Source organism: Podarcis liolepis, assembly GCF_965112155.1.
Source record: "Podarcis liolepis genome assembly, chromosome: 13".
Lineage (NCBI taxonomy): Eukaryota > Metazoa > Chordata > Lepidosauria > Squamata > Lacertidae > Podarcis > Podarcis liolepis.
This window is the reverse complement of record NC_139573.1, coordinates 38,006,432-38,031,880: the sequence shown is the minus strand read 5'-3', so window position 1 is coordinate 38,031,880 and position 25,449 is coordinate 38,006,432. Positions and strand designations below refer to the sequence as shown.

The 25,449-nt window shown below is 48.6% G+C and overlaps 1 protein-coding gene and 1 long non-coding RNA gene across 8 annotated transcripts in view; both read right to left on the bottom strand.

Annotated features, from left to right (window-relative positions):
- Nucleotides 1-2,295: 2,295 nt before the first annotated feature.
- The window catches only part of CPT1C (carnitine palmitoyltransferase 1C), a 53,428-nt gene continuing 30,274 nt past the window's right edge, over nt 2,296-25,449 (bottom strand). For 5 of the 7 annotated variants that reach the window (XM_083469674.1, XM_083469677.1, XM_083469673.1 and 2 more), the window contains 15 exons: nt 24,556-24,657; nt 23,495-23,632; nt 23,292-23,369; nt 22,096-22,203; nt 19,576-19,663; nt 16,760-16,955; nt 14,990-15,178; nt 13,709-13,814; nt 13,416-13,532; nt 10,761-10,925; nt 9,531-9,665; nt 8,643-8,795; nt 5,282-5,395; nt 4,404-4,496; nt 2,296-3,205 (listed from right to left, as the gene is read on the bottom strand). In XM_083469674.1, coding sequence (XP_083325800.1) covers nt 3,107-3,205; nt 4,404-4,496; nt 5,282-5,395; nt 8,643-8,795; nt 9,531-9,665; nt 10,761-10,925; nt 13,416-13,532; nt 13,709-13,814; nt 14,990-15,178; nt 16,760-16,955; nt 19,576-19,663; nt 22,096-22,203; nt 23,292-23,369; nt 23,495-23,632; nt 24,556-24,657 — 1,881 coding nt within the window. In that variant the 3' untranslated portion in view covers nt 2,296-3,106. Of the gene's footprint in view, nt 3,206-4,403; nt 4,497-5,281; nt 5,396-8,642; nt 8,796-9,530; nt 9,666-10,760; nt 10,926-13,415; nt 13,533-13,708; nt 13,815-14,989; nt 15,179-16,759; nt 16,956-19,066; nt 19,152-19,575; nt 19,664-22,095; nt 22,204-23,291; nt 23,370-23,494; nt 23,633-24,555; nt 24,658-25,449 lie in introns of all 7 variants that reach the window. The other 2 variants (XM_083469678.1, XM_083469679.1) reach the window with 1 other exon arrangement.
- LOC310690886 lies at nt 5,405-8,609 on the bottom strand. Its single transcript, XR_014518251.1, has 3 exons — nt 7,837-8,609; nt 6,126-7,649; nt 5,405-5,556 (listed from the first exon to the last, which is right to left on the bottom strand). It is a non-coding gene; the product is annotated as an uncharacterized lncRNA (long non-coding RNA).

The window sequence follows — 25,449 nt, the reverse complement described above, 5'->3', positions numbered from 1 at the left end:
GCTGTCCACCTCGTCCATTTGGAAGCCAGGGAGTGGCTCCAGGGGAAGAACCAGGGAGGGGACCTCTTTTGCATTTGCTCCACTGCCGAGCCTGGAGGGAGCCAGCCGAGGAACTGGCTGTAGAATTTACGGGTGGAATTCAGTGCGTCTTTATGATTTGATCATTTGCTGTCAAGCATAAGCCTTTCCATTTCCTAGACAGAGTGCTCTCCCATCTTTCCCTCCTGCTGGCTTTCTGGGGGTTCTCCCACCCACCCACTCCCAGCATGAATTTGGGGGAGACACAAGAGTAGCAGGGTGGTGGAAGCCCCATGGCACCATTGGGATGGGGTTAGTTGAATCTGGCCCTATGTGCTGGGTGCATACAGTTTTATTCCAGCAGACCACAGCTCAATGCGGGAGGGTGGGAGGCGGGAGGCAAGGGGATGGATGGATAGCAAGGGAAGCTGTGGGGAGGTGTAGATGTACGGAGCGAGATCAGAGAAGCTGCAGGTGATGGTTGCATGCTTCAATCTTCCTCTGCTTGCAGCTGCCCTGCTCCAAATCCCCAGCAGCTTTTGCCCTGTGCCTCATTTTCCAACACAGGGAGCATGCATTTGGGGGAGACACAAGAGTAGCAGGGTGGTGGACCCTGCCAGGGGGTCCAGTTGCGGGCAAATGTGGAGTAGTGAATAACTTTACACTCATTGCTTCTCCCTGTCTAATTTGCTCCCTCTGGGAGTGGCTTTTCCTCTTCGAAAAAGAGCACAGCCTGCAATTGCCATCTTTCTTGCAATATGCAGTTTGGGCCTCTGAATTTATTGCAGTTTGCTGTATTCACAGTGTCTGGGGAAGCAGTCGAAACGAGGACCTGTTTTCCTTTGCTTGATATACCTGGCAGAGAGACCCAGCTCTGCACCTGAGCTGTCAAGCAAACATGAGAACTGTCACACACGCGGTGATGGCAGTCGAGCCGGCAGGAAGCCAGCAGCTCCCTCTGCAGGAATGGCTTTCCCTGCCATTGCCTCCTATGAAGGCAGCAGACCACCTTTTTAAAAGCTGGCTTGGCACATGTGAACCAAGTACAGTTTCACATGTATGTTGAGAGACCTGAAGGATGTGTTTTGCTATGAACTTGTGTTCTCAGAAGACGAGGCAGTGTGGTGAGGTCCAGTGCAGGCACTTTTCCTGGCAGCTGCAACGGATAGTAAACCTGGGCATTTGGGCACATACGAAGCAGCTGTGTCTAGTTCCAAACACCCAACACGCTCATACTTCCAACCTGCTTTGTGCTGTAATTGCACAAAGGCAAGCACTGCTTCTAAATACCCGTCACTGCCCATGATGGCAGCCTGGAAGAACCCAGAATTCCCAAGATTCAGGCAGGTATATAAAGCACACACCACTTTAATTAGGCCATGGCTTCCCCACAAAGAGTCCTGGGAACTGTAGTTTGCTAAGAGTGCTGAGCGTTGTTAGGAGACCCCTGTACTTGGAAAGATACACTTCTCAGAGCTCCCTGGGAAGAGGGATCGATTGTAAAAGCACTCTGGGAATTGCAGCTCTTTGAGGAGCATTGGGGTCTTCGTTAACAACTCTCAGCACCCTTAACGAACTACAGTGGTACCTCGGGTTAAGAACTTAATTCGTTCTGGAGGTCCGTTCTTAACCTGAAACTGTTCTTCACCTGAAGCACCACTTTAGCTAATGGGGCCTCCCGCTCCTGCCGCTGCGCAATTTCTGTTCTCATCCTGAAGCAAAGTTCTTAACCCCAGGTACTATTTCTGGGTTCGCGGAGTCTGTAACCTGAAGCGTCTGTAACCTGAGGTACCACTGTACAGTTCCCAGGATTCTATGTGGGGAAGTCATGGCTGCTTAAAGTAGTGCAATAGAACCTCAAACTCTTCTCACTGAATCACAGCCCTCCATCTTATGCTCTTCTACTTTTATAAAAGGAAGAGGACCCTCACTTCCCCACCCCATCCTCCCTTATCTTAGGCACTAACATTCCATCTCACATATTGCAACATCCAGACCTTGCATTGAAAACAGGCCTTTGGCTTGAAACTAAGCCTGAATTGCAAAACAGAACGGAATGGTGAGCAGCGTTCTCTTGTGACAGAAGCTGCAAGCTGCCACATTCTGCCACGCGCTTCCCGGAAGCAGAAAATGCTAAATGGGGCAACATACTGCCTCCCCAGAGCTTGGGCTGCTCTGTCCCTCCTCTCGGCTCACGCCACCCCCCACCCCCAGCCGCAGCTGACAACCTGCACCGGCCATCACCTCCCAGTTGACAAAAGGCCACACGTGATTCCGTTTTGTAAGATCTCCCGCCCTGTGGTTTTATTCAGGTCTGTGACGCTAGCAAAACAAAACAAAACAAAAAAACCCACCTTCTGCCGCTCTTCGCAACTCAAATTTCCCCAGAGGCGTACAAAACCCTGCAATAAATTAAGACCAACTTTCCCTCCCTGCACCAACTTTGTGGGGATTCCTGGAGAGGGGGTCCGCCTCTAAATATCACCCATCACCCCATCCGCAGTGCCTCAGGGGAACCGAGGGTCAGTGGCAGACACAGGGAAGGAATCCTTTGAATGGGAAGTGCTAGAAAGGGGACGCAGCCCAGCTGCTGTGGGTGGAAGTGGTCGGAGCGGGCAAGGAAAAGAGCTTCTTAGCTGCTAGAGAGAAGAAGAGGAAGGGGAACTGCTGCTTCTAAAACACCCTGGGATGGCCGCAATGGGAGCACTTAAGATTTCCCAAGAGCCACTTTTCAGTTCTAAGCGAACCACGGTCCTCCATCCACACATGTGCCCTAGAAGAAGCAAGATTTTGCTACCAGCCGCAACCCGTTTTAGGACTTCTACCAACCCAAAAGCAGGGAGATGCTGAGCAGAGGGAGAGGGTCATTTGCCTACGTGGCATCCGGCACAGGGTCCAAATCTCCCAAATCCGAGAACGGAAGAGGGGCGTGCCCGTCCATTGTGCTTGTGGGAGTCCTCAGGCAGGCCCGGCCCCTCTTCATCCCCCACTTCAAAATGTTCCTGCAGATCAGAGGACAGAAAACACACACACACTCCAAAGTGTGTCTGGGGAGCTGGCTGTGTAAATCCCGCAGGCGTTTATTCAGTCACTGGCCACGGCCGGCGGGGGAGTTTTTGTCCAGTTGGAAAAGGGCCAAGACATCCACCATGGCCTTCCGGATGTTAAGTCCAAACCGGTGTGCGTCCTGGAGAAAGAAGCAGGGGAAGTGAGATCGGGGAACTTGACACGCCTAAAATATTTCAAAGGCTGAGCTTACTTTTAAAAAATGGGAAATCTGGTGTGGAAAGTTTCTTGCTCCGAAAAAGGAGAGCAAGTTGCCCCAGTTATCCCTCCAGATGGCTCAAGCAAGTAAGCAGTGGGGAAAACCAAGGGAAGAGTAACCAAGAGTTACTAAGCAATCTAAGCCGAGGAAGAAATCAGACAGGAGCGAGGCAGCAGTTAACCGCACTGAGCAAGTTGGAGTTAACTCTTCATTAGCAAAAACAGGAGTATCAGGCCTAATGAGCACAGCAGCTCTTCTTTGATACGTCTTGCCCCCATGAAGCGGTTGCAGAGACGGAAGGTCCAAGCCTTCCCATAGCTGCCCAAGTCCCCTCTTCAGGGTTTCCCCCATGCAATCTGAGATACTGCCCATGTGACGCTAACTCCTCTGCCCTTTTCATGCCTCTACTGGCTCTGGGAGACCGAAGGGGAGGGAAGCTGTTTGCATCAGGAGGGGAAGACGCTTGGGACTCTTCACCAGCCACATTCCTCTCCTGCTTCAGCTTTGTCTTCTGATTCTGAACTTCTCTCTGCTACTTCCACAGCTGCCTAATTCCCCTCCTCTCCAGGGTTTCCCCCCAAGCATTCTGAGACTGCGTCTGTGTGCCTGGCCTTTGCTACTCCCACTTCATGCCTCTCCTGGTCCTGGGAGACTAAGGGGAAGGGGAGCTAGTTGCAGGAGGAGAAGGAGATATCCATGACTCTTCACCAGCCTGACTCATCTCTGCCTCTTGGCCTCCCTCATCCCACTCTACGTCTGCTTCTGGCTTCTCTCTGCCACAGACTCTCCCTTCTCACTAAGCCCTGTCACCCCTTCAGCTTCTCACTCCTCCTCCTCCCAATCTGCTCCCTCTTCTCCCTCTGACCACTCATTGCTTTCCCACTACCACTCCCCAAACTCTGAGCCATCTTCCCTTGGTGGTTCCCTAGCTGGTTCCTCGCACCATTGCTTCGCAGCCAACCAGTCCGTGACAAAATATTCCCTGAGCCTGTGAATCCCCGCAGATGATACAGGCAGCTTGTAAGAAGCTCACTGCCTACCAAGCCCTGCCTGCTAACCATCCATTGAGGCACCCTAACACTCCAGCATGGCTTATGTGCCCCTCCTGGCACACACTTACCGTCTCCTTGCTGGAGAATTTGCACGACACGTGGAAGTTTATGAGATCTTCGCCCACGATGACGTACGACACACCATAACCGTCGTCGTCGACCTGCCCAGGGGTCGAGAGAAAGGGGAAAAACAGCCTGAGAAAGAAACTCAGATCTTAGACCTCTGTCCTCTCCCACATCTGACAGAGCAGTGTTCCTAGAGGATGCAAAAGAGTGCTGGCTCTCAGACTGCCAGCTCTAAGTCACTCGGCCACCACTTTCCACCCCCACCCCCCGCAGAGAACCCTGGAGGCCTGAGCTTAATAATAATAATAATTATTATTATTATTTATTTATTTATTCCCCGCCCATCCGGCTGGGTTTCCCCAGCCACTCTGGGCGGCTCCCAATAGAATATTAAAAGCATGATAAAACATCAAACATTAAAAACTTCCCTAAACAGGGCTGCCATCAGATGTCTTCTAAAAGTCAGATAGTTCTTTGTTTCCTTGACATCTGATGGGAGGGTGTTCCACAGGGTTCCCTGTAACCTCACTTCTCGCAGGGAGGGAACCGCCAGAAGGCCCTTGGAGCTGGACCTCAGTGTTCAGGCTGAACGATGGGGGTGGAGACGCTCCTTCAGGTATACTGGGCTGAGGCCATTTAGGGCTTTAAAGGTCAGCACCAACACTTTGAATTGTGCCCGGAAATGTACTGGGAGCCAATGTAGGTCTTTCAGGATGGGTGTTATGTGGTCTCGGGGCCCCTCCCAGTCACCAGTCTAGCTGCTGCATTCTGGATTAACTGTAGTTTCTGGGTCACCTTCAAAGGTAGCCCCACGCAGAGCGCATTGCAGTAGTCCAAGATAACCAGAGCATGCACCACTCTGGCGAGACAGTCTACTCACCGGTCCAAATCCACCCCCAAAAGAAACGTAGTCTGGGTGGTTCTGGAGGTCAAAGAGCTCCATCTGCTGAATGGGAGTCTGGCTGGTGGAGAGTCGCCACGGCTCGGACAGCACCTGGCAGAGGGGAGAAAGGGGCCGAGGATCAAACGGGTGAGGGGCTCTGCCACAATGGGTACCCTCTCCCCCACCCCACCCTTGCTGCTCCCCACAGAACCTCTCCCCTCAAAACTGTATCTTTCAGGAGGGCCTGTGACTCTTCAGCCCAAACCGGTCCTCTTATGCATTGCTAGGATCAGCAACACTATTTATTTTTATTTAAAATAAAAAAGTTCCTTCCAGTAGCACCTTAAAGACCAACTAAGTTAGTTCTTGGTATGAGCTTTCGTGTGCATGCACACTTCTTCATATACACTGAAACAGAAGTTGCCAGATCCTTCTATATAGTGAGAAGGTGGGGAGGGGTATTACTCAGAAGGGTGGTGGGAATGGGAGATTGGCAGATAGCTGAGATGAGCCTGTTGACGACTCTTAAGGACTGCAATATCTCATTATACATGACTAAGCCATTTTTCACCTTCTCACCCCTTGCCTTTTCCTGTAAGACTTAGTGCAGTCGTTAAGAGTCGTCAACAGGCTCATCTCAGCTATCTGCCAATCTCCCATTCCCACCACCCTTCTGAGTAATACCCCTCCCCACCTTCTCACTATATAGAAGGATCTGGCAACTTCTGTTTCAGTGTATATGAAGAAGTGTGCATGCACACGAAAGCTCATACCAAGAACTAACTTAGTTGGTCTTTAAGGTGCTACTGGAAGGAACTTTTTTATTTTGACTATGGCAGACCAACACAGCTACCTATCTGTATTTTTATTTATCAAGGGCCTGCCTATACAGTGGACACTCGGGTTGTGAATGTGATCCGTGCAGGATGCACGTTTGCAACTCGCAGCATTCACAACCCGCAGCAGCGCGTCTGCACACGCACGGGTTGCAATTCGGCACTTCTGAACAGAGTGCGATTTGGCGCTTCTGCGCATGTGCGACCGCCGAAACCTGGAAGTAACCCATTCCGGTACTTCCAGGTTTTGGCAGGTCCGTAACCCAAAAAAACGCAACCTGAAGCGTCTGTAACCCGAGGTATGACTGTACTGCTTAAAGTTATCTCCAAGCTAAAGAACAGCAAAGTTGCACAATTAAACCGTCAATGCAAATGACTGATAAATAGATATGTATATAAAGTTCCTTCTTCGGATACATGTCCTCACTCAGCACATCTCAAGCTCTTGGCTCTCACCCAGGAGCCACCACCCCCCCAAACTTGGGGCTCGCTCAGGACCTAACAAACTCACTGATCACCCCCCAAAAAGAGGGTTCCTGGAACCTACTGGCCATCACCCAGTTTCCTCACCCTAGGCTTGCTTTTTACACCACTCACCCTGTGAGCTGTGGCATCGGGATGTCAGCACACCCGGGTGCCTGCGACCACCAGCTTTCCAGATTTTGTTTTCGATAAGCAAGGTTCTAGCCCTCAACGTTTCAGGGGAAGAAGACCCTTGCAGCAACCAATGGTGAGGATCTCTCCTATTCCCTTCACTGCAGCAAGAGGCTCCTGCTGCCACCTATGTGAGGGAAGGCCGCACCTCTTGGAGACATGTGCGCACAATGCTCAGAAACATTCCCAGTTCTGCACACGCAGCAAGCCCGACCTGACATGCACCATTAGCGGTGACTCTTGCACAGAAGCTGCTGACATGGGGAAACTGGTGAGACGAGTGTTGGTTTAAATCTTCTCCTGCTTCCAGTGCATCCCAGTAAATATGACTCCCGTAAATCCTTCTTTTTAAGAAAACTTTGGTAAACTTCTGAAACATGCCTGGCCAGGGTGTAGGGTGGAACTGACTTATGGTGAGGAGGATTTCTAGGGGAGAATCCGTGGATGAGGACAGGTTCACTAAACAGTCCTCCCTATTGCTCCCCTTTCGTAAGCCCTACTGCTGCATTTTCTTCTGTCTCAGAGGATGGGTTGGACCACACTGTCGCCCAAATAACATCTGGTTTTGCCTAGCTGCTGCTTCAACAAATAAGTTACGCCTTCACGGTGAAGATTTGTGTTTCCAACCCTTCTTGCACCTGCCTATCCTTCACCTGAGGGACGCGGGTGGCGCTGTGGGTTGAACCACAGAGCCTAGGACTTGCTGTTCAGAAGGTCGGCGGTTCGAATCCCCGCGACGGGGTGAGCTCCTGTTGCTCAGTCCCTGCTCCTGCCAACATAGCAGTTCGAAAGCACATCAAAGTAGATAAATAGGTACCACTCCAGCGGCAAGGTAAACGGCGTTTCCGTGCACTGCTCTGGTTCACCAGAAGCAGCTTAGTCATGCTGGCCACATTACCCGGAAGCTGTACGCCAGCTCCCTCGGCCAATAAAGCGAGATGAGCGCTGCAACCCCAGAGTCGGCCACGACTGGACCTAATGGTCAGGGGTCCCTTTACCTTTACCTATCCTTCACCTGACTCTAGATCTGGGGTTGTCAAACCTTTTTCTGCCTGCAGGCACATTTGCAAAGTGTAGAAGCTGCCATGGGTCTCCACCACCACTGCAACCTGCTCTATTGGCTACAAGAAAATGCTTCTTTGAAGCCTAAATCCAACAGGGAAATGCAACCCTGCAGGCACCAGAAAAAGGCATCTGTGAACAGCCGCATGTGCCAGCAAACACCACACTGGCAAATCTCTGCTTCAGATTCTTTGTGGTTCTTCACATCCTAGCAAGGGGTTCCCAAACTCTCTAGCAGACTGAAACTTGAACCAGTCAGCTGTATGAGTCAACATGTCCCCAAATTGCTGGGTGCCCCATGGAAAGTGGAAAAATAAGCAGACTTGCTAGCGTTCCAAGTATGCCATGACCCACCCAAACAACAAATTCGAGCATGCACAATTCGCAAGCTCGTGTTGGCAGCGAAATTCAACACCGGTTGAAAAACGCAAAATATCAATGTGGATGACTAACAAAAAATGACCAAGGCAGATATGTGTCTGGTTAACACCTCTGGATAGAGCAGCCATGGCATGTTTTAAAACTCCTGGGAAAAGGAACCAGAGCAAGCAAAAAAAACTCAGTAAAAGGCAGTATTTTTTGTTAAAAACAAACAAGGTAATTCCAATCAACAGCACAGTGAAGCCAATTTCTTGCTTTTCTTCGACTGGGTAAGAACATGTCAGGTGGGTACTTTTCCATCCTGATTGGTTCAAAATATACCCTGGGAATAAAAGCGTTGCTGACTACGCCCACATTCCCTAGCCTTAATTTTACATACACGTACCCTAGCACCACACACACACCCCTGACTCAACAACACTTACCTCGCGCAGAAAGGGGGAGTCTAGGCCGAGATATTTGGAGACGACATACAGACAGAAGAGATGCCTGTCAATGCCAGCACCTGTCATGGCGTGCCGGTAAAGGTTCTGGTGCTTCTCAGCTGCCACACGCAAGAGACGTAACCTTGTGCCATCCTGGGTATGAACAGCAGGTGAAGATGCTGAGAAAAGCTTATGCTGTACCTTTCACATTTTCTAGTCTCTGCTGATTCCTCCTTTCCTATTGACCTGAAGGATCACATCTCCCCATGTGGCCAACCCACAAGAGGCTCTTCTCCGCTGACCCCTCCCCAGGTGAGGTGGAAATGGGTGGCTACTGGGGACAGGGCCTTTTCCATGGTGGCACCCCAGTTGTGAAACGCCTTCCCCAGAGGGGCTCACCAGGTGTCTATGGTGTAAGCACACACTGCTCTTTCCTCCCTATCAGGGTCCCATGCATCTATTTGGTAGTAAGGACACTGGGAGTCTGGATGGCGGAAGTCACAACATCCAGCAGAGCATCTAATCTGGTGGTATTGGCCTAACTCCCGAGAACACCTAGTCCTTGTTGAACTAGATTTGGCACTTAGAAGATAGACTGCATCTGAAGTGGCACTGCATGTATGGGAGAGCAGTTCCTAATCCTCATGCTATGGTCTCTTATGTCAATCCCTCATCCCAAACTTTAAAATATAAAATCGAAAATTTTGCAAGAAAAATAATAATAATAGAGACAAGGAGGAGAAACTGAGTACTGAAAACATTAAAGCGCGGCTCATTTATGCAAATCTGACCATTTTGCTGACTTCATTCCAGAAGGCAGGATTATTCTTAATGTACACGAAATTTTGGATCTGATTCCTGTGGCAAAGGCTGCATTTCAAGACTTACGTTCTGGGTAGGATCCATCATGGCCTTGACAAAGTTGCAAGACTCAATGGTGCAGGAACGGACTGTTTCTGTGCGGCCCTCCCGGAAGAGACGGGTCATGGATGCCTCGTAGGTGAGGCAGAACTTTTGCTTGTCCTAAAAAAATAGGGAGAGAAGAATGCTTGGCTGAGTATAGGGGACAGGCTTGCCTCTGGATCTGTGGGTGGAGTGAGATGGGAAAAGATTTAATCTATAGCTGAGCTATAATGCAGCTGCCACAAATTGTGAGCACAGAACAGCAGCCCTGCTAGGCTAGGGAAAGCTGAGTTGTCATCACAAAATCACAGAACTCAAATTATCCCATCCTTGCAATCACAACAGAACCAAGAGAGGTGGTGTACTCTACTGCAGATATTAATACTATACAGCCTGAAGCAAATGGATGCATAAAAAATTCCTCCTGGAATAAAAATTGTCCAGGCACATACGGTAAATATGATTCTGAAGCTTTAAATAATCTTCTTCAAAATAGGTACAGAAACAGATGACACATCCAAATAGTTCCATACGACATGTGCTGTTTTTCTCTCCTGGAGAGACTCCTCTGAACATCTTTGTCCCACTGTGGTTGGGAACAAAAGGCCCTTCAAAATGGTGATTTGCAACTAAATACCTTACTCACGTGATCTAAACACCACGTGAAAGAGCAGAGAACATCAACAGTTAATTGTCAATCCATCTAGGAGCTTAGAGAGCTCTTCCTAACTTTAGTATACCTCAACGAAATTTTCCAGTGTTAAACCCTTAGCAATACACATACGGGCATTTTCCATTTTGGTGTGCAATTAAACATTAATTATACTGAGCGCCGCACCCCATAGTCGCCTTTGACTGGACTTAACATACTCTCCTTCCTTGGAGGTTTTTAAGCAGAGGTTTGATGTCATATATGATCTAGTGGAGATCCCTGCATTGCAGAGGGTTGGACTAGATGACCCTGGGAGTCCCTTCCAACTCTACAATTCTATGAAAGCCTTTAAAAGTAATAAATAGCTCCGGCTGGTTCCCACTGATGGGGGAAAAAATCTCACCAGAGCTACCAGCCAGTCTGGCCTGGGGAGAAGAGGCTTTGGCTCCCATGCATTTGGCTGGTAGTTGTGACACTTTGGGGGCCAGCCAAGCCTAGGGACTCTGCCTCTTGCCTGCCTGCCTCCCTGCCTGCCAGTACCTTCATCTCGCCAAGCGACATACCCGAAAATGTGCGAGCTGAAGGCAGAGCTGGATGAAGCTGTCTGGGCTGGTGCGGCACTTCTTGATGAGGCCTTTTCCAAATTCCTTGAAGGGGAAGGCGTTGAAGTCTATGTCATTAGCCAGGGCCAAGGCCACGGACAAGGACTGCAGGATTACCTGTTGGCACTGTGGACAAAAGGGGAACAACAGGAGGCAATGAGGACACAGAGCAGACAGTAGGGGAAGCAGTAACCAACAGTCAGGGCTCACCTGCCAGGTGAGATGGTGCTCAACACAATTCCAGATGGAGTTGCTCTCTTTGAGGCATTTTTTACCTTTGACACTTGAGATGTGCATTTTCAGCACGTACCTTATATATTTTTTTGTGATTTTGGTTGGCTACTCTTAGTTTTTGAAACAGTTTTAATGCATTTTTAAACTGTTTTATTGTACAGTGGTACCTCGGAAGCGGCTGGCGCTGTGGGTTAAACCACAGAGCCTAGGACTTGCCAATCAGAAGGTCGGTGGTTCGAATCCCTGCGACGGGGTGAGCTCCCATTGCTCGGTCCCTGCTCCTGCCAACCTAGCAGTTTGAAAGCACGTCAAAGTGCAAGTAGATAAATAGGTACCTCTCCGGCAGGAAGGTAAACGGCGTTTCCGTGCCCTGCTCTGGTTCGCCAGAAGCGGCTTAGTCATGCTGGCCACATGACCTGGAAGCTGTACGCCGGCTCCCTAGGCCAATAAAGCGAGATGAGCGCCGCAACCCCAGAGTCGTCCACGACTGGACCTAATGGTCAGGGGTCCCTTTACCTTTACCTCGGAAGCAGAAGTCCGCTTGATTTCCAAAACGTTTGGAAATCAAGGCGCGGCCTCCGATTGGGTACAGGAAGCTCCTGCAGCCAATCAGAAGCCGCGTCAGACATTCGGGTTCCAAAGAATGTTCGCAAACACTCACTTCCGGGTTTGCAGCGTTCGGGATCCAAGGTACGACTGCATTATAAATCATTGTAACCCACCCTGGGACCTTAGTTTGAAGGGCGAGTAAATAGTAATACTTGCTGCCATTGCTTTCCTTTTGTATAGTAAGCCAGTTTCTACACAACGCACATTCTATTCCCCACCCAAGCATGATGCACTGTTAAGAGTTTAAGGACGACTTCTAGCCTGGCAAAAAAGGAGGGGGTGGGGAAGGGCCTGTAGGAAGTGTGACCTGGGGAGGTTTCTCTGCCCTGCTGTTTCCTCTGCCCATCATGTTTTTTGATGCAACTCTGTCACCAGAGGCCCAGGTGACATCTTTGGCATTGGAACCTTAGCTGCAGCCCTCCAGGACAGAAAAAGCCTGGCCATAGGTACCTTCCTGGTACCCGTTCATTACTTTTCTTGCACTGCGCAACCCCCTTCTTATTATAAAAATAGTGAATACCACGGGGATAAAGATAGAACCATGTGGCACGCCACCCAATCTAACTCAGCCCACGTTACCATCTTGTAGCAGGCTTATCATGGGAGACCTTGTGAAATGTCTTCCTGGAATCAAGACATACTGTGTCCACAGCATTCCCACGATCTACCAAATTAGCAAGTATCAAAAAAAGGGATAAGATTAATTTTGAATGATTTGTTATCCGTAAACTAAAGCAGCCTCCTAATAATTGATGCGTTCTTTTCTAAACGCTCGCAAACTGACTGCTTGATCATCTCCTCTAGATGCTTGCCCAGTTTCAACATCAAGGATGACGGCTGCTGATTTTCCAGGACCTGCTTCCCCCCATCTTTTTGAAGAGAAGGACAAGCTTTGTCCATCCCCAGTCTTCCAGTGAATGGATAAATGCCCAATTGTTACAGTGACACTTTTTCATTTTAAAAGCACAATCTGCCAATGAAAAACTGAAAAATGCTCTGGGTGGAGGGGAGAAGGGAATACAGCTGCCATCAGCCAGCTCACATTGTACAGAACTGGCCATCAGCCAAGGACTACTGTCTGCAGCCAACCCTGCAGCAAAAACCTCAGAAACAGTAAAGATGGGTGAAAGCCATGCTCACCTCGACAGAAAAGATGGAGATGACTGCCATGTCTGTATGTACCCTTAGCATACCGCAACAGTAACAGAAGGAAGAAACCTCAATCTCTCTCGGGCATCTCCAAGCTCCCACACTGCTCATAACCACATCTGTATCCTCTGGCACTTCCTCAGCTGAGCTTAGGCTACTCAATGCAGGTGGCGCTGTGCTCTAAACTGCTGAGCCTCTTGGGCTTGCCGATCAGAAGGTCGGCAGTTCGAATCCCCGCGATGGGGTGAGCTCCCGTTGCTCTGTCCCAGCTCCTGCCAGCCTAGCAGTTCGAAAGCACACCAGTGCAAGTAGATAAATAGGTACTGCTGTGGCGGGAAGGCAAATGGTGTTTCCATGTGCTCTGGCTTCCGTCACAGTGTCCCGTTGCACCAGAAGCGGTTTAGTCATGCTGGCCACATGACCCGGAAAGCTGTCCGTGGACAAACGCGGGCTCCCTCGGCCTGAAAGCAAGATGAGCGCCGCAACCCCATAGTCGCCTTTGACTGGACGTAACCATCCAGAGGTCCTTTGGCTTTACCTTTACTCACATGGATCCATGTTGTCCTTCCTCAGCCAAGCTCACCTGCCTCAGTTTTTCTTGTCCCAATACCTCTCTGCACTCACCTCTGGTGGGATATCCCATTGTAATTTCTGGGGCGGGGGGATGCTGGAATCCATGTCCCCTTTGCAGTTCCCGTTAGCATCGTACCCCAGCGTAAATGCATCTGTGGCAATGGTGTACTGTGGGGTGGGGGGAAAAGAGCGTCCGGGTGAGAACTATTTTGCTTTTCATCCCTGCACCTCTTGCCCCAAGCCCCCCACCCCTTAGAGCTCACCTGCAGATGTTCCAGGAGTCCTTGCTCACAGTCCTTCACACTGCCCATCCCACCCCTCCCATCCCAAAGTTGGGCTTTTACCTCCCAGAGATGTGCCACAATGGGGGCGTCAGCCCACGAATGCTCTGCATTGATGCCGGACTTCCCATTGCGGTAAACAATCAGCGTGAAGGATTTGTCAAACCACCTGTTGGGAAAACGGGCTTTGAGTGAAAAGATGGACGCCATCCTGCAAGCCTTACTCTTCGTGCCATGATGCCATTGCCACCCAAATATGCCTGTGAGGTCTCCCGGGAAAAGGGAACCAAGAGAGCCTGAGCACGAGTCAACACGCCCAGCCTTACGGACCCCTGGCTGGTTCTCTCAAAGTGGGGGGACAGCAGAGAAAGAACCATGTGAATGCTCTAGTCATCCCACGTAAAAGAAAGGAGGAGTAATCGAAAGAGACGGACTACAGAGTGAGAAAATGATGCTCCAATCAAAATAGAAAATTCGTTTGCTAGGTGAGCAAAGGGTTAGGACACATGGAGTTCCTTGTGCATTCCTAGAGAGGGCACTCTGTGAGGTCATATCCTCTGTTTGCCCAGGCAAGACGGGTAAAAATAGGAAGATAATTCTTACCACTTCCTCCCATCTGAGGAACAGTCTCTTTTTTTGTCATGTAGCTGTAGGGATAGGATGCCAGGGTCTGTGCCCTCTTGAGGAGAGGCACCATCTTTGACCCAAACCATGTATTTTGTAACATAGAAAGATATTCTGCCTGACTCATTTCACTGCTATTTTCCGCTTGAATCAAGCCTGCAACTTTATGTAAGTAAACGCTATTCTTATATTTTTACATTACAGACTTTTGTCTTGTTATTTTGTTTAGTGGGGTAATCCAGTCTGCCAAAGGCATCCTGGATAATTATAGAAAACTACACAGCTTTGTCACAAGTTTCCTTGTTTTATGCTGCAAAGGATGGTATATATATTTTTAACTCTGCAAACTAGACACTAAACTTACTCAAGTAAGAGGGAGGAGAATTCATAAATAATACACCCTATCCTACCTTCCAAATCCATCCCAACAAAAAGGAGAGCTAATCTGCCTTATAGCATTTACATCAGAACCCTCTCCAGTTCTGTTAACTCCAGGTGCCGGTGGAGAGATGGCGATTTGACCCAGTGGGCTAAAAACCTGTCAAAGAAAAAGTAAAGTTCTCTTGCATGAAGTGTGTGTCTGTCTGTGTGTGTGTGTGTGTGTGTTTTGTCAGGGACACTATGAAGCCCTATGAAGTGGGGTACAGTTTGTGGTAGTACTTGCAAGATGGAGACAAAAGAGTATGCGATGCAATTTTAGGCAGCCCAGGGAGCACCCACCTGTCGCAGCAGCGCCCGTGCAAAAGGGACTTTGAGTAGGCATCCAGCGCCTGACTTGGGTTGGGTCCCTGCAGCCCCTGCTCGCTGGTGTCCAGGGTGACGAAGAAGGCAGCTTTCTCCACTATGCTCAGCGACTGCTCATTCACTCCAGACCGGAAGTAGGTTTGGCGGGCCCGGGCCCAGGGGTCTCTGCAAAATGTTAAGGGAACCATGACTTGGGGAGGTCTGCCTGTCACGGGACTGCCAGTTCGGGTGGATAACTGACTGGCTTGATGGCAGCAGGTGGGAAATCATTGCCCATCACCTGGAATCTAAAAACCACTCTATCTCCATCCTCTCTTTCCCCCCACCCAAAGTCTGCAGCATTTCGTGAAACTCAGTGAATAAAGTAACAGCATTCCTCCAGCAGATCTCAGTGATCAAGCTGAATGCGGGACCCAATATGTTACAGGCTTTGTAAATTAATATAAAGGCCCTAAGTTTGGCTTGGTAACATATGGGCAGTTAAAAGTTTTTTCCTTATTCCTGACTAGACTCAAACATCTGAATGACAACAGGTGGCCCATTCATCATCATCATCATCATCATCATCATCATTACAGTGGTACCTCGGGTTAAATACTTAATTCGTTCTGGAGGTCTGTTCTTAACCTGAAGCACCACTTTAGCCAATGGGGCCTCCTGCTGCTGCCGCACCGCCGGAGCACGATTTCTGTTCTCATCCTGAAGCAAAGTTCTTAACCTGAAGCACTATTTCTGGGCTAGCAGAGTCTGTAACCTGAAGTGTATGTAACCTGAAGTGTATGTAACCCGAGGTACCGCTGTATTATTATTATTATTATTATTATTATTATTATTATTATTATTATTATTAACATTTGTTTATCGTCCTTCACTCAAAGGTTCCGGGGCAGTTCACAACCGAAAAATAGAAAACAAGACTACAAAATATACAATAAAACAAAAACAAACCAATAATCCCCTCCCACAAAAACACTTAAAAAGTCATAGAATGTTAATCAGCCAAACTCCTAGTTGAAGAGAAATGTTTTCGCCTGATGCCTAGGGGAGCCTCCCTGGTCAGAGCATCCCACAAATGGAGCCACCACAGAAAAGGCCCATTCTTGTGTTGCCACACTCCACTTGTGGAGGAGGCGCACGAAGAAGGGCCTCAGAAGTTGATCTCAGGGTCCAGTTAGGTTCATTTGGGGAGAGACAGTCCTTGAGGTATTGTGGTCCTGAGCTGTTAAGGGCTTTATAGGTCAACAACACTTTTAACTGTAGACATTAACAGGGTAAAGGTAAAGGGACCCCTGGCCATTAGGTCCAGTCGTGGCCGACTTTGGGGTTGCAGCGCTCATCTCACTTTATTGGCCGAGGGAGCCGGCATACAGCTTGCGGGTCATGTGGCCAGCATGACTAAGCCGCTTCTGGTGAACCAGAGCAGCGCACGGTTTACCTTCCTGCCAGAGCGGTACCTATTTATCTACTTGCACTTTGACATGCTTTCGAACTGCTAGGTTGGCAGGAGCAGGGACTGAGCAACGGGAGTTCACCCCGTCGCGGGGATTCGAACCACCAACCTTCTGATCGGCAAGTCCTAGGCTCTGTGGTTTAACCCACAGCGCCAGCCACGTCCCTTATTAACATGGTAGTGCGGAGGAATATCAGGGAAGGCTAAGTATGTCTCAAGTTCCCACCCGCCCCAAATCACTTGGGTTGACCAAAGTCTTGTGTGACCAGAGTCAAGTGAAGGGAGTTTAGGCTCACCTGTCAGCCGCAGTCAGGGCACCCAGTTTTTCCTCGCCAGGCAGAGGAGGCGTGGGGTCATCTAGGATCTGCTGAAACTGTGCTTGAAGCTCACGTGGGCGCATCAGCCTCCCGTTGTGGTATAGCCAGACCCGGAAGAAGCGGCCAGCATGGTACACTGCAATGTGCTTGCTATCCCTCAGGTGCTGGATGGTGTCTATGGAGCGAGGAGCATCACATCAGGAGAGTTCTGCAGCCTCAGATCAGATTCCCAGAGGACCATTCACACCATACACTTAGGGAGACCTCTCCCAGCACCCTTAACCAGCCACAGTTCCCAGGATTCCTTTGGGGTGAAGCCATATTATTAAAGTAGTATAGGAGCACTCTAAGGTGAAGGTGCGATGGTGTGGGGTGCCCCACACAATCAAGACAAGGCTGAAGCTGGTGCCTGGTTTCCTCTTTGCAAATCCTGGTTGCCCATTTGATTTAATGCCACAAATGAAGCCACCTGGGTGTTAAAAACACCTGTGTCCAAAAAAATGGTTTTGAACCATCGCAAATCGTACGTCCCCCTTCCCAAAGACTGTTCCCATTTGAGTTCCTGCAAAGCGCCGCCTGGCCCCAAACCCTCCTTGGGTGTAAACTTCCTTCAAGACGGTTGCCCCCATTAATAATAATAATAATAATAATAATAATAATAATAATTATTTTAGGCACCAGTTGAAAATGTTCCTTTTCAACCAGGCCTTTGGCTGATTAATATTCTACAGCCCTTTTAAATGTGTCTGTGGGAAAGGAGGGGACGGCTATTGTTTTGTTGTTTCGGTTTAATTATTTACTTGTGTTTGATCTTGTATTTTATTCTGTGGTGAACCGCCCCGAGATCTCTTGATGAAGGGCAGTATGTAAATTTAATAAGTAAGTAAAATAACAACCGCAAATAAAGAGCCGATCTTTCTGCTTGTCCCCTGCCCTTGTGATGGGGGGCAGTCAAAGCAATCACTGTGGGACGTAGGGGGCCGGTGTGCCAGTTTTGTGTACGAATATTACAGATTTTAAGGATGGGCACAGAGACCTAGGCCTAGCCTCCAGCATTTGCTCTCAGAGGGTACAGGCGCTTGGGGAGGCACCAGCCACAGCCTTGTTTGCCGAGGGACATTAATAGCATAAGAAGAGCCCTGCAGGGTCAGGCCAACGGCCCATCGCTGGCCGGCCTTCTGCTCTCACCATGGCTGACCAGATGCCCAAGAGAAGCCCAGAAGAAGGCAGGCCCCACTGCAACAGTGTTTTCCCCACTTGTGATTCCCAGTGGCTGGTATTCAGAGAGGCCTACTGCCTTAGGCAGCCGAGGGAGAACATAGCCTAATCTGGCTAATCTTCGTTTTACTGTTTCTAGACGACATTAGAGAATCACCACCCTGGCACCCGATGTTGGCAGACTATCCCCAGGCCAGATTCTCCCACCTTCACCCTAAATTCCACTCGGTGATCTATTCTAATGCCACCTGCTTCAGTGCCACCCATTCTGAATCGGGTCTCCCATCTGCCAACTTTGTCTTCTACAACTTTGCCTACACAAAAGTCCTGGGAGAGTTCTCCCCAACTTAGAATCATAGAATTGTAGAGTTGGAAGGGACCGCGAGGGTCATCTAGTCCAACCCCCTGTGATGTAGGAATCTTTTTGTCCAACGTGGGGCTCAAACCTGCAACCCTGAGACTAAGGGTCTCCTGCTCTACTGACGGAGCAACCTAAAAGAGGTGGAACATTCTTGTCCTTTGAAATCAGCTCTGCTGCTTGGCGGAAGGTGGGCAATAGAAGACATTGCCCTGCATCTGTTTTCCCATCCCCAGGATGCCCCTGCCGGGAGGTTGACTAAATTCCCTTCTCCTTGTAAAAGATAAGGTAAAGAATCCCTGGATGGTTACGTCCAGTCAAAGGCGACTATGGGGCTAAATCACTTCTGGCACAATGGAACACTGTGACGGAAGCCAGAGCGCACAGAAACACTGTTTCCCTTCCCGCCACAGTGGTACCTATTTATTTACTTGTACCAGCATGCTTTCGAACTGCTAGGTTGGCAGGAGCTGGGACAGAGCAATGGGAGCTCACCCCGTCACGGGGATTCAAACTGCTGACCTTCTGTTCGGCAAGCCCGAGAGGCTGGGTGGTTTAGACAGCGCCACCCGCATCTCTTCTTGTAACAGTTAAGGTTACAGAGAGGGTTAAATAGGAATGGTGAGTGCTTCCCAGCACCACAGGTAACAATGATGTGGATACTTTGGGGTGATGATGTCAGGGAAGCAAGGGTTGCGAGAGCATCCTACCTCCCTCCATGCCTGGGACACGCGTTGTATTAAACATGCGTTCGTACTGAGCTGAGCACATGGGAAGGCCGCCTTGAATCATCAGCTGGAGAGGCGTGGGAAGCGAAGAGAGAGAAAGAGAGAGATTCAGAAAGAGCAGCAGTCAAGGAGATGCGCCAGCCAAATGACTTGGGGAAGAAAGAAAGAAAAATAAGGAGGGCAGCCATCAGCTTTGAGCAACACTGAAAGTCCTTCCGACACGGAACTGAACCGGGTAGGCAAAGCTCAGATTGCAAATTCCAAGGTGGCATTCCTGATTTTGTAACCCACAGGCTGCAGGCAAGACAGGGTGCAATAGATCCTTGCTGTAAGCTGAAATCCCAGAAATATAAAGTGTTGAAAAAAGGTGTTAGTACCTGGACTAGGTCAGAAAACCCACCAAGAGACACCATGAAGCAGACTCGCCCTGCAAAAGGCCCCAGAGTGGGTGGGGAGGTGGAGTGTTTCATAATACCCCCTGATTCACTTACCCTTCCCCACCCCAGGCAACCGGGTGGTATTGAAGAGACGTTCCCATTGGGCCGCACAGATGGGGATGAAGGAATTTGGGGTGATGTTCTGTTTTCAGATGGGAGGCAAGCTCAGGTTTAGATGCAGGGGTTAGGGAACCAAACATGGAAGAGATCTGCGGTTATTTTTAAGACACTCAGTGAACCTAGCTTGGTTGGGGAACTTAACAAAAAATTAAAAATCCAGACGTAAATACATTTCTTAAAAGGAGGGCTGGAATTATAAAACATGTGGGAATTCCAAGCCAGATACTAAGAAAGAGGAAGCTGCAAATGCACCCTTCACATGTGTGTAGCTTTGATTAGGAGGAGGAGTTTGGATTTGATATCCCAAAAGAGTCTCAAAGCGGCTAACAAACTCCTTTCCCTTCCTCCCCCACAATAAACACTCTGTGAGGTGAGTGTGGCTGAGAGACTTCGGAGAAGTGTGACTAGCCCAAGGTCACCCAGCAGCTGCATGTGGAGGAGCGGGGAAGCGAACCAGGTTCACCAGATTACGAGTCTACCGCTCTTAACCACTACACCACACTGGCTCTAGTAGCATGACTGGCAAGCAGACCATTGTACACAGCACCTAGGGCAAAGCTTGCTCTCTACCCAGGTGGGAAACCTCAGGCATAATACTGGCAGCTTTGGGTTCATGTATAAGCCGGTCACCTCCAGCCCTGCCCTCACCAAGTAGCCCCTCTGCCCTGTTTCTGTGCTGCCTGCTTCCAAAAGACCAAAGCAATCACAGTGGAGAAGAGGGCTGGAATTAAGGGTCAACGCAAAACACTCACGGTGGAGGGAATCTGCTTCGCTTAAAGTTTTGTTTTTACTTTTCGGCAGCTGTGGGAGCTCCATTTTGCACCAGAGTGCTGGAGGGAGGGTGTTTTGTCCTCCCCCCGCCCCCACCATGCTGCCAATCAAGATTAGACCTCAAAGTTGCTATTAGGCCTATGGTGTAGGACAGGCATAGACAAACTCAGCCCTCCAGATGTTTTGGGACTACAACTCCCATCATCCCTGACCACTGGTCCTGTTAGCTAGGGGTGATGGGAGTTGCAGTCCCAAAACATCTGGAGGGCCGAGTTTGCCTATGCCTGGTGTAGGAATATGGATTCCTTTATCCCAGGGGCTGAATGTGGCCCTCTAGGACACACTATCTCGCTCTCTGAACTTTCCAGAGGCCACACTCCTTGCTGGCCCTGCTTCACCCCCCTGAGTGTTTTGCCTTGGCTAGACCACATCCTTGAACTCTAATGCCTTTTGCTTGTCCAGACGAAGGATAGAGAGGGCTGTGTGGAGAAACAAAGCCTAGTGTACAAAGGTAAAATTTGCATATGTTGTCCTGCCCACTTTTGCTTCTGGCCCCGCCCACCTATCACATGCAGCCCATTCTCGGAGGCTGCCCAGAATGGCATAAGAGCCCTCAAGCTGTAAGGGTACTCCATACAGACTGTATGCCCAGTGCCTTTTGCAAGTCACTGTCTCTCAGCTCAGCTTAACTCACAGGATCCCTATCCTGAGCTCCTTGGAAAGCGGGTGGGATGCAAGAGTATTAAATAAAGAGCAACTCTACGGGCTGTTGCTATGCCACAGCCAGCAACGCTGGTGTCTGCCAGCCCAGTAGTCTTAGTCCATCCTGCCAAGCCAACAAAACATTCTATATCTACACTTTGCCACACCTCAAGTTCATGCCTTCGATCCGGCTTGCTCCTTTTGCAAGCTTGGCCACTCACAGCATTGGACCAGGAAGAGAAAACAATGAGAAGGAGCTAATTGCATTCCATTGCAATGCAATGCAATGTAAGGTGCAATTTAATGCAGGAAAAGGGTGGTTTGTCAAAGTGAAGTGCACTAGCAATAAAAGCACCCTTGTACCACTTTAATGGCCACAGCTTCCCCCAGAACATCCTGGGAGCTGTAGATAGTTGAGGTTCTCCTAACCACTCTTAGCACCCTTTAAAAACTACAGTTCCCAGAATTCTTTGGAGGAGGCTATGACTGTTGCAGTGCTAGAAGAGTGCTCCAAAGGTCTGGGTTTATAAAGCTACACTAGCCAACTAGGCATCTGCTATGCTTCTATCCTACACACAGAAACACACCCCAACAAGTTGACAGCAACCCCATTCGTCCTACTTCTCAAGCTGACTTCCAATTCGCCATTTAGGGAGAGGCAGTTCACACTACCGACTGGCTGTGCCCTCCCATCCCATCATATACCGTATTTTTTGCTCTATAAAACTCACTTTTTCCCTTCTAAAAAGTAAGGGGAAATGTGTGTGCGTCTTATGGAGCGAATGCAGGCTGCGCAGCTATCCCAGAAGCCAGAACACCAAGAGGGATCGCTGCTTTCGCTGTGCAGAGATCCCTCTTGCTGTTCTGGCTTCTGAGATTCAGAATATTTTTTTTCTTGTTTTCCTCCTCCAAAAACTCGGTGCGTCTTATGGTCTGGTGCGTCTTATAGAGCGAAAAATACGGTGCTTTGGTCTCACTTACCGGTTTGATCTCTTCCCGAGCGAGTTTCCGTCGGTACAGCAACATGGCGTAGACGAGATTTCCAGCACGAGCTGCCTGGATCGGGGTTGGGGTTACGTAAATGAAATCCTAAAAAAAAATATTTAAAAAATGGTACGCAGAAAGTTAAAATTCACAGCGTGCTATATGTTGAAAGAAAATTGTATGAAAATGATGTACCGTTGGTATTTAACTCCTAATAAATTAGCAAAAAATTATAAAACAGGGTCAAATGTATGCTGGAAATGTAAAGAAAAAGAAGGCACCTTTTATCATACGTGGTGGAAACGTAAGGTAGTAAAAGAATTTTGGGAAATGATATATAACGAGTTGGAGGGAAAATGTTTAAAATAACCTTAAAAACCCAAAGCCTTTCTTTTAGGAATTCTAGGTGCTGAAATCCCAATGGAGCAAAAAAGATTATTTATGTATGTGACCACGGCTGTGTGGATGTTATTGGCCCAGAGATGGAAATAAGTCCTGACCAAAGAAGAATGGCAGATCAAATTGACGGATTATGCTGGAATGGCTAAAATGACCAGAAGAATCAGAAATCAGGAAGACCAAAATTTTAATTATGAATGGGGGGAATTTGTAATTTATCTTAAAGACCATTGTAAACAGTTAAAATCATTAGTAGGATTGGAATATCACTTGTACAGTGGAACCTCTGGTTAAGAACTTAATTTGTTCCGGAGGTCCGTTCTTAACCTGAAACTGTTCTTAGCCTGAGGTACCACTTTAGCTAGTGGGGCCTCCTGCTGCCGCCGCGCGATTTCTGTTCTCATCCTGAAGCAAAGTTCTTAACCCAAGCTACTATTTCTGGGTTGGTGGAGTCTGTAACCTGAAGCATCTGTAACCCGAGGTACCACTGTAGTTTAATGGTGAATTTTGGAGACAATGGAGAGATAAAAGATTTGGATTATTATAAAAGATGCAGAAGGAAATGATTAACAGTGGGGCCCACAAAGGGCAAGAGGGAAGCCCAAGAGATTCCTTGGAATTTTGTTTTTATGCTGCATGCTGGACTGTAAAATTTTAATCTGAAAAACCAAATAAATATTTTTTTAAAAAAAATGGTATACAGACAGGGTGGGTGGGTGTCAGCAGAGACTAAAGAGAAGCACCCCTTCCCTCCCCACCCAAAAACATTCTTTTCCCAGTGTCTTGAAACTCACCATGCCGTAATAGTTGCTATTTACCATCAGGGGGCCTCGGCTACGGAGATAGACGTACTCTTCCCACCAGTCACTCACCTGGGCAAGGTATGAGGTTCGAAAAGGAGAATTAAAAAGACCCACACGTTCTCCATGCGCAGCACAACACAGCTGAAGGAGCTGCCCCAGCCCCGTCCCGCAATCCCATTTTAGGGACCACTCACATAGTTAGATGCCCACCAAGACTTAAGTCTCAGGTACCACTGCAAGCGCGGCCCCAGGGTCCGTTCAAAGTCACGGGCGAGACCCGCCATCCGCTGGAACTCTGCATCTGTTTTCAGGGGTCGTACGGACTCGAGAAACTAGTGAGGCGAGAGAATTATGGGATTAGGAGGAGGCCATGTTCGGTATGGGTTCTGCAATTGCTCTCACTCACAGCCTCACATTCTAGAGAGAACAACGGCTGTTGTGCGTTGCTTTCTCTTGGGCAATCCTCTGCAAAGGCCCTTTCAACAGGAAAACCCCATAGAACTGAAAACCAAGGTCGCCGTGAATGTGTGGCCATTCGAAAGAAGATTGGAGGATAAAATTGATGGACTATGCAGAATTAGACAAACTAACAGGAAGATTTCGAAACCTGCGGGACCAGAGATTCACAGAAGATTGGTGTAAATTTACGGACTATTTGAAAAGTAATTGTGATGACCAGATTACATTTGTAGGTTTGCAAGAAGTTTTGTGAGGTTAATAATTTGAATTATTGCATAATTGGATAAAAAGGAAGACGTTAGTTAAGATAATTAAAGGCAATATGAATTTAAGAAATGCAGAAGAAATGATAAAAATGGGGGGTCATCAGAGGTGCTGATGGAAGTCCAAAAAGATTGTATAGGACGTGAAACTTTGTGGTATGTATGACAATTAATATGTTTAAAAATGAATAAAAATTATTTTTAAAAAAGAAAAAAGAATGTGCAGCCATTCAGAGAGAGGGAAAAGGAGTGCAGAGGCTTTGTATCAGAAAGTACCCAAACCAGGCACCTGCAAACTCGGCCCGCCAGATGTTTTGGGACTACAATTCCCATCATCCCTGACCACTGGACCTGTTAGCTAGGGATGATGGGGGTTGTAGTCCAAAACATCTGGAGGGCCGAGTTTTGGGGTGCCTGATCCAAACGTTCAATCCTCCACTTTTAGCCTGATGTGCTAGGAAAGCAGTGGCAGGTACTAATTTTTTTTGCATCCTCGAATCACAGCAGGAAAGGGTAAACAAAATCACACTCACCCTCTGCAGGGTGTCCTTGAGGGCTGGAACAGGCAAGCGAGGCAGCGAGGCTTGGTAGCTGTATAGCATGGGTTTCCGCCCAGCAAAGATTTTCACCAAAGCCTGTGATGGGGGGGGGGGGAGGGAGAGAAAGAATGCACTTTATACTACTGTGTTACGGATTTGTGAGTGTCCTTGAGTTTCCTTGGGAAAATTGTGTGAGATAAAAAAAAGGAAAAAGGGGGGAAATGTGGAGCCACAAAGTCTGAAAGAGGATTCTTTGATCACTCAGGTGACCATAATTAGAATTCTCCCTACTATCAGGACCTAAATGCACTCAGCAGAGAATGCTTAGAATCCTCCTTTTTCTCCTCCCGCCCCAAAAGAACTTTATTGAAACTCAGAGCAAATGAACCACGTCTGCATTTAGAAGAACGTGTTTGGTCCTTTAATGGTGAAGCGTGGCTTGTGTTGACGACAGAGGGAACTTGATTTTGGAATCATGGCAGAGGGAACTTGATTTTGGCAGAGGGAACTTGATTTGGGAATCATGGAACTGCTTGACAGCTGGTCTGCTGCACTTGCTAGCAGCGATCTCTTCAACCTTCATGATCTGAATTGAGTGAGCACAAGCTCTGTGACGGGCTCCCATATTGCGATAGCACTGTGTAACAGCTATGAGTTCCGCTACGAGAATCATAGGGCAGCCAGATACCAAAATTTTCCACCTTCAATGGAGCCTTCTCCAAAACCTGTCCACAGTACACAATTTCCCCAGAAGATTTCTTCTTCAGCTGAGACACAAAGTAATAGAAACGGGACTTTGCAACAACATGATTAGGAGCAAAGATGCGCATACGATAGAGAGGTGGTGTTGGGCACTTAGGAGTGGGGAGGCATCTCCCAACTGCTTTG